Source organism: Helobdella robusta (genome assembly GCF_000326865.2).
Source record: "Helobdella robusta unplaced genomic scaffold HELROscaffold_47, whole genome shotgun sequence".
Lineage (NCBI taxonomy): Eukaryota > Metazoa > Annelida > Clitellata > Rhynchobdellida > Glossiphoniidae > Helobdella > Helobdella robusta.
In genome coordinates, this window is record NW_008705176.1 from 1334324 (window position 1) to 1342210 (window position 7887).

Here is a 7887-nt window from a genome sequence, read left to right on the forward strand (position 1 = left end):
ACAACAACAACAACGTCAGTAACAAAATATTTCCAAACAGCAACAACAACACCATATCAACTCTCAACAACAACAACAACAACACCATTGCAACAATCACAGACAGCTTTTACAAATACCAACAAGAGCAGCAACAACAACAACTTGACGGCAACAACAACAACATCGTAGATGATGATGGGTCAAACATTTTTCTTATCCTCTGTAGTATTCTCATTATACTTCTCATCTTCACTGTCTTGTGTCTGTGTCTGAGGCACCTCAGGGCCTGCCGCCCCCTTAGAGCAAAACTTGAAAGAGCCTGCCCTAAGCTATGCGAGACGAAAAAAAACTTCTGTAAGTTTGTTTGTTGGTTGGCTGGCTGGCTGGCCAGTTGATTGGATGGTTGATTGATTGATTCATATAGATGGGTGATTGATTCAAAGATGTTATTTTTTAAAATTAATATTTCTAATACTGTTGTCGTCGCTGTTACAGATGTTGTTGAGATGATATTGCATTATTCAGTAGATAAGTTTCTGGTTCAGTGTCGCAATGTCGGGGTTCGAATACAAGCAAAACCCAAGCATATCATTCGCCTGACTAATGAATGATACGTGGTTTTGTTAAGGGCCTTGTATATGTATACATCATAACAAGTTAAACTATGATTAATTTATGATACCAGTATAATAAATTTGAATAATAATTAAATTATAATAAATTATGTTAATTAAATACCCGTAAGCCGCCTATAGTTATGGCTTCCTTCACATTCCAAGCCTACGCCACTGAACCATTGAAGATGAGGAAGACGAAGATGAAGATGACGAAGATGATGACGACGACGACGAAGATGATGGTGGTTATAAAGAAGACGGCGATAGTGGTGATGAGGATGGTGATGGCGATGATGATTATGATTACAACGGCGGGTATGGTTGTGATAACGATATCCGTGGTTATATTATTGCCCGGAATACCGATTTTGCTCTTTGCAATGATGGTCAGCATGGTGACGATGATAATGGTGATGGCCTGATTATGGTGATGATGGTGTCGGAATAATAATAATAATAATAATAACAATAATAATAATAATAATAATAATACTATTACTACTACTACTACTACTACTACTACTACTACTACTACTACTACTACTACTACTTCTACTACTACTACTACTACTTCTACTACTACTACTACTACTTCTAATAATAATAATAATAATAATAATAATAATAATAATAATAATAATAATAATAATGGTTTTAATACTGTCTATTTATATTTATTGTAATTAATTGATTAATTGAACAAACGAACAGGTGGTTTATTATTCGCCGAACGTTTTTATACTAACAATACTACCCCTAATTAATTAATTAATTAATTAGGGCCATAATTATTATTGTAATTATCACATTTCATTTTATTATAACTCTCTCTCTCTCTCTCTCTCTCTCTCTATATATATATATATATATATATATATAATTTTTTTCTATAATTCTTTCGTGTTTTTCATTTTTGCTCGTGAACAAAATGCATCCTAATAATAATAATTATAACAGTTTTATACAAAAATAGTTATTATTATTATTATGGCTGTCGTAATTTTTATTTTAATATGTATATATATGTATATGTATATATATATATATATATATATATATTTATATATAGTTCTATTTAATAATGTTTGGCTTTTATGAAAAATATTTGAACATAGACTTCAATCAATCAATCAACCAATCAATCAATCAATTAGTTTATAACGCGCTATTTCCGCGATGTTCAACAGCGCTCCTCAATGAATTTTGCAAACAGATGGGTCTTGAGATCTGAACTCTGTAAGTGATGGAGAAGTAGTCAGAGAAGGAGGTAGAGAGTTCCAGAGAAAAGGGTCAAAAAAAACAAATGCAGATTTAGTAAAAAAAGTGAGAACAAGATGAAGATCGTAAAGCGGGGCGTTTAGGTTCAATTGCTATATCTGATAAGTACTTAGAAAATAATTTAGATTGAGACTTATACTTGAACGTGCAGATTTTAAAAATTATTCTTTATTTAATAGGTAGCCAGTAAACAAGAGAACAAAATAAAGAGATATATAGAAAAGAAAGGGGCACGAGCAACTAGACGAGCAGCAGAGTTAAAAGCTGTACATAAAGGATAGAGTGTTGAATCAGAAAGACCATTGTAGAGCGAGCTACAATAAGTTACAAGAAGGAGAAGAGTAAGATCGTCAAGAAAAGGCAAATGTTTTATACGTAGATGAAAAAACTTTTAGCAACACTATTAATCAGAGAAAAAAGAGACATGCTAGAATCTTATGAGATACATCAAGAGATTTAGAATTAGGTAAGATAATAGAAGGAATAGTAATAGAATAGACAAATTAATTCAAATTTTAAAACATTAAGTTTAAGACACAGAGTCAGACCAAGCGATAATAGAAGAATGACATAGATAGATTATGAAGAACACTATTGAGATTAGTTGGAGGAAAAGAAGTATAAATATAAAAATCATCAGCAAATAGTTGACTAAAAAAAGAAAAGTTATTAATAATACGAGGTAGTTCAGAGGTATAGAGTATAAATTGAAGAGGGCCAAGGAAGAACCCTGAGGTACCCCGAAAGTAAGAGTAAAAGAGTAAAAAGTAGAATTATTGATAACAACAGAAGAAAAACGATTGCAGAGATAAGAAGAAAACCAAGCTAGACAAGAATCAGTAATATTAAAAGTATGATCTAGCTATGAATGATACAGCTACAATAACTATTATAACTATAATAATTATTATAACTATAATAATTATAATAATAACAATAATTATTAAAATGTAATTTTTATTCAAGGAGTGCTAACTGCTAACAAAACGAAAAATTTAACGGAATTCAACAATTTTTTTTTGTCAGGTATAGTATGATTACTGCAGCCAGTATTTTTACTACGCACACAAACACACACATACATACACATACATACAAACAAACATACACTCGTACATACACAATTCACCCACATATATAAACGTACATACACAAACACACATTCACGTACATACACACACGTACATATACATATAAATTACTGTATTACATAGTAAACACATTTTGCAAGAGACGACACAGTTAACTATTAAAACATGTTTCTAAAAAAACTGCAAAAAACTTAAACAATAATGCAATAAAATTATATATAATTTTATAAACAATAGTAATTCTAGCAGTTATTTTGTCTTTTTATACTGCTATACAGTAACTAGGTAATAAATTTGTTGTTAAGGCTGGAAAATTTGAAAGAGAAAAAGGCTTCCTGGGGGTTTATTCAACTTTTTGGTTAGTTAAACTTGAAAATATTATTACAAATAATAATAATAATAATTATTTTTTTTTTTCATTAATTATAAATTTTTATGTGACATCATATTTTCTACAGCTTTGTTTTTTTAAATTGTTAAATTATTTTACTTCACTATAATTAGCGTTATGATGTTGACGATTATCATCACTTTTTTAATATTAATTTTTATTATTTTAAAATTTGTTTGATATATATATATATATGTATATAATTAATGATATATTAACACCAAATTATATTACATTTAACTTTTAATTACACATTAATTTTTATTATTTTAAAATTTGTGTCATATAACAATCTCAAAATTACTAAAAATACAAACGTAATAACACCAAATTACTTTAATTATGATATATTAACACCAAACTATATTACATTTAACTTAATTACATTTTAATTATTAAATAATTAATTAATTAATCAACCAATCAGTACCCTTATAGCAAAGTATGAAATTAATTAACGTATTGAATCACATAAATTAACCTACCATCCTAAAACATTTTTTAGAAGACACGCATTCTTTGGAGACCACCCAATCTTGGAAAACCCCATTGGAAATTCCATTCAGGATAAAATCACTTCGCCGTTTCTAAAAATAGCCACATTTTGGAATACCACTTTTAGAAATATCCACTGTTGAAAATACTCTCCACGGGGAATACCAATTTTGGAAAAACCCATTTTGGAAAAATCCCAAATCTGGAAAAGTTTCATGCAAACAGAAGCAAACGTTGGGGATGACCTTGAGCTTAAGCTTGCATACTGTATTATCACAGTTTTTTCAGTTTTTGTTGTTGCCCTTGTTGTATATCGGGTATTTCTTAGGTTGGTTCGTGTATTTTGGCGTGTGTTTTTGTGTTAGTGTTTGTTTGTGTGTGTTTGTTTGTGTTTCTTTGTTTGTGCGTGTGTGGGTGCTTGTTTATAGGTGTGTTTTGTGTTTTCATATGTTCTTGTACATGCTATGTATGTATGCGGGTATAGTTTTTTTTCTATATTTTAATTTCATTCTTTTACTATGCATCCATTCATTCATTAATTAATTCATTCATTAATTCATTAATTAATTCATTCATTTTTTCATTCATCAATTCATTCAATCATTCACTCCATCAGATACCATGATCGCATTATGTCGGCATTACCTTTTCGTGCCTTCGCTGGAGTTAGTGGTGTGGATGTTTACCGGCCATGTTAGTTTATCTTTCATCCTTACCGGTTTATCTTACCGGCCATGTTACTCTATCTTTCATTCATTCATTCATTCATTCATTCATTCATTCATTCATTCATTCATTCATTCATTCATTCATTCATTCATTCATTCATTCATTCATTCATTCATTCATTCATTCATTCATTCATTCATTCATTCATTCATTCATTCATTCATCCATTCGTTCGTTCGTTCATTCATTCATTCATTTATTCGTTCGTTCATTCATTCATTCATTCATTCATTCATCCGACAGCATTGTTCTTGCATGGCGAGGCGTTCTTTAGCTCAGTTGGAGTCTAAACGTAACATTGGAACCAAAGACGATGACGTCAACGCGGGTGATGGTGGTGATTATGATAATAAAGATCATGAAGGTAGTGATGATAACAAAGATCATGAATGTAGTGATGATAACAAAGATCATGAATGTAGTGATGATAACAAAGATCACGAATGTAGTGACGATAACAAAGATCACGAATGCAGTGACGATAACAAAGACCACGAATGCAGTGATGACAGCATAGAATGCATAATTAGTGACGATAACAAAGATTATAAAACTGGAGGTGATGACAGTGAAGATGGTACAAATGATGACGGATATGATAATAATAATAATAATGATGATGATGATGATGATGATAATAATAATAATGATGATGATGATGATGATGATGATAATAATAATAATAATAATAGTGTAGATGATGGTGATGTGGTAGGTGATGCTGATGTTGAGGGTGGCGACGATGACGCTGGTGCTGCTACTGTTGCAGCAGCTGCTGCTGCTGATGATGATAGTGATAGTGACTGTGATGATGATGATGATGGTAGTGATAGCACTGCTACTACTGCTGTTGCCGATGATGATGATGATGATGATGTTGGCGGTGATGATGATGGTGGTGAGGCCACTGCTGCTACTTCTGCTACTGCTGCTGATGATGATGATGATGATAATGAGGAGGAGGACTGTGATGATAAAAATGTTGATAAATTCGAAATGAATGGCGTTCCGAAAAATATGAAAAAAATTAATGACGACAAATGTGATAATGATGGTGATGATGATGGTGATGATGGTGATGGTGATGATGGTGATGATGATGGTGATGATGGTGATGGTGATGATGGTGATGATGGTGATGATGGTTATGATGAGGGTGATGATGATGATAGAAAAATAGCTAACAAAACGCAATCTGTGAGCAAAGATAAAATACAAAAAGATGATGATGAAGACGAAGAGAAAGATGAAGATGAGAATGATGATGATGAGGATAATGTTGGAAAAATAGTTAACAATGAAAACGAAAAAGTCCCAAAAGATGATGATGGTGATGATAAGAATGTTGGTGGTGATGATAAGAATGATGATGATGATGATGAGAATGATGATGGTGATGATAGCAAGAAGAAAACACACCCAAACTCTACCGACACAAATATGACCGCAACAAAAAGTGATCACAACGAGGTTGATGTCAACTGTAAAAACGAAGTCACAGATCCCGAAAACCTGTCAAAAATGACAAACAAACCAACTCAAGAAATAGATCAGCAGGTACCTCTCTGGATCGATCCTACCCCCTCAAACAACTCCCCGGACAGCCCCGCTTGCCAACTGTGCTCACAACTAAATTTCTACTATCAAAAATGTATCGATGAAATGGCGATGAGTATGAGGGATTCAAAGACGGAGTTATTTAAATATTTCTTCAACCACACCATAGATTTCGTGAGGAATAAAGCCCCGCTGAAATGTCCGCTGCATCAAACTTCACGACCCTCTCCAACTGACGGCCACAAGGAACCACGGATCGCTTCCGTGGCGACGGTTGAGGATGAATTGAAAATCCCGACAAAAACGCAACCTCCGGGAAAATTACCAATCCATTCCAGGACTTCTATTCTGAAGGAACTGCAACCTAGCCAAGCTAAGGCTCGCAAAGATCAACAGCTTCTAAATAGCTTCAATGACAGAAACAACGGCGGAAACAAAAAAAGAAACAACGACAACAACAACGACAACAACGGAGACGGAAATGGAAACAATGACAACGAAAACGGAAATAGAAACAACAACAACAATAACGACGACGACAACAACGACGAAAACAACAGAAACGGAAATGGAAACAACAACGAAAACAACAACAACGGCTACGAAAGTAGCAACAACAACTACAACAATAACAACAACAACGATGACAACAACAACAGTAATGAAAACAACGGGAATGGAAACAACAACAACGGAAACGGAAATAGAAACAATAGCAACAACAACAACAACAACGAAAACAACAACAATGAAAACAACAACAATGAAAACAACAACAACAACAACGAACACGGAAATAGCAACAACAACACTCTCGCTAATAACAACAACAGAAACAACAACAGATACAACAACAGAAACCAAAACAGAAACCGAAATAGAAACCGAAATAGAAACCGAAATAGAAACCGAAACTTCATAAACGACTTCCACAACAGACTTCTGGAGAGGGAAATCCGTGAACAACAGTTACGCCGACGGTACGGCATATTCCTCTTCATCTTGTGTCTTTACATCATTGCTAGTACCCTGCTTGCCGCCTGGACCAGCGGTTTTCTGGATCTCTTACTTAAAGAATACCTTCCTATCATTCTTCTAGGCATCTATTCTTTCATATTAATGACTAGTTTTGTCTATTTTGTGTTTCGAGATTAGTGTGTAATTGAGTGAGTGAATGAGTGAATGAACGAATGAGTAAGTGTGTGAGTGAATGAGTGAGTGAGTGAATAAGTGAGTGAGAAAGTGAGTGAGTGAATGAGTGAGTGAGTGAAAGATTAAATACAGATAGAACATGTTTTTAACATTATCCTGGTTTTATTGGCATGCGTGCACTTTGGATAAATGAAATATCTTTGCTCGATTTTAACCGTTATAACATTGCATGGAACTGTAACACGTAAGACACGTCTCTATATTAACAAAAAAGGTTTTTCATTCATTTTATAAAAATATTTGAAAAAAAAAATTAAAAAAGAAAACAAAATCATCATCATCTACGTCATCATCATCTACATCATCATCTTCGTTCTAACCATCGCCATCTTTGTTTACGTCATCGTCATCAAGCTAACAATCATCACCATCGTTTCCACCATAACCAAACCATGATCATCATAATTATTAGCATCACCGAAACATCATCATCATCAGCATCGCCATCTAGATGAGTCACCTGTAGTGCCTATTCCATGCACACCTGTAGCATTTTCTAATATATATATATATATATATATGTTGGTAATAGACC

The 7887-nt window shown here is 33.1% G+C and overlaps 1 protein-coding gene across 1 annotated transcript in view; it reads left to right on the plus strand.

The window, feature by feature from the left end:
* The window catches only part of HELRODRAFT_193337 (hypothetical protein), a gene marked incomplete at its 5' end in the record, with an annotated part of 7752 nt that extends 187 nt beyond the window's left edge, over positions 1 to 7565 (plus strand). Inside the window, 6 exons of the mRNA XM_009026509.1 lie at positions 1 to 14; positions 728 to 985; positions 3957 to 4182; positions 4471 to 4547; positions 4827 to 5142; positions 5806 to 7565. The exon at positions 1 to 14 is cut by the window's left edge and continues 187 nt beyond it. Coding sequence (XP_009024757.1) covers positions 1 to 14; positions 728 to 985; positions 3957 to 4182; positions 4471 to 4547; positions 4827 to 5142; positions 5806 to 7295 — 2381 coding nt within the window. The 3' untranslated portion in view covers positions 7296 to 7565. The remainder of the gene's footprint in view (positions 15 to 727; positions 986 to 3956; positions 4183 to 4470; positions 4548 to 4826; positions 5143 to 5805) is intronic.
* Between the last annotated feature and the right edge of the window lie 322 nt (positions 7566 to 7887).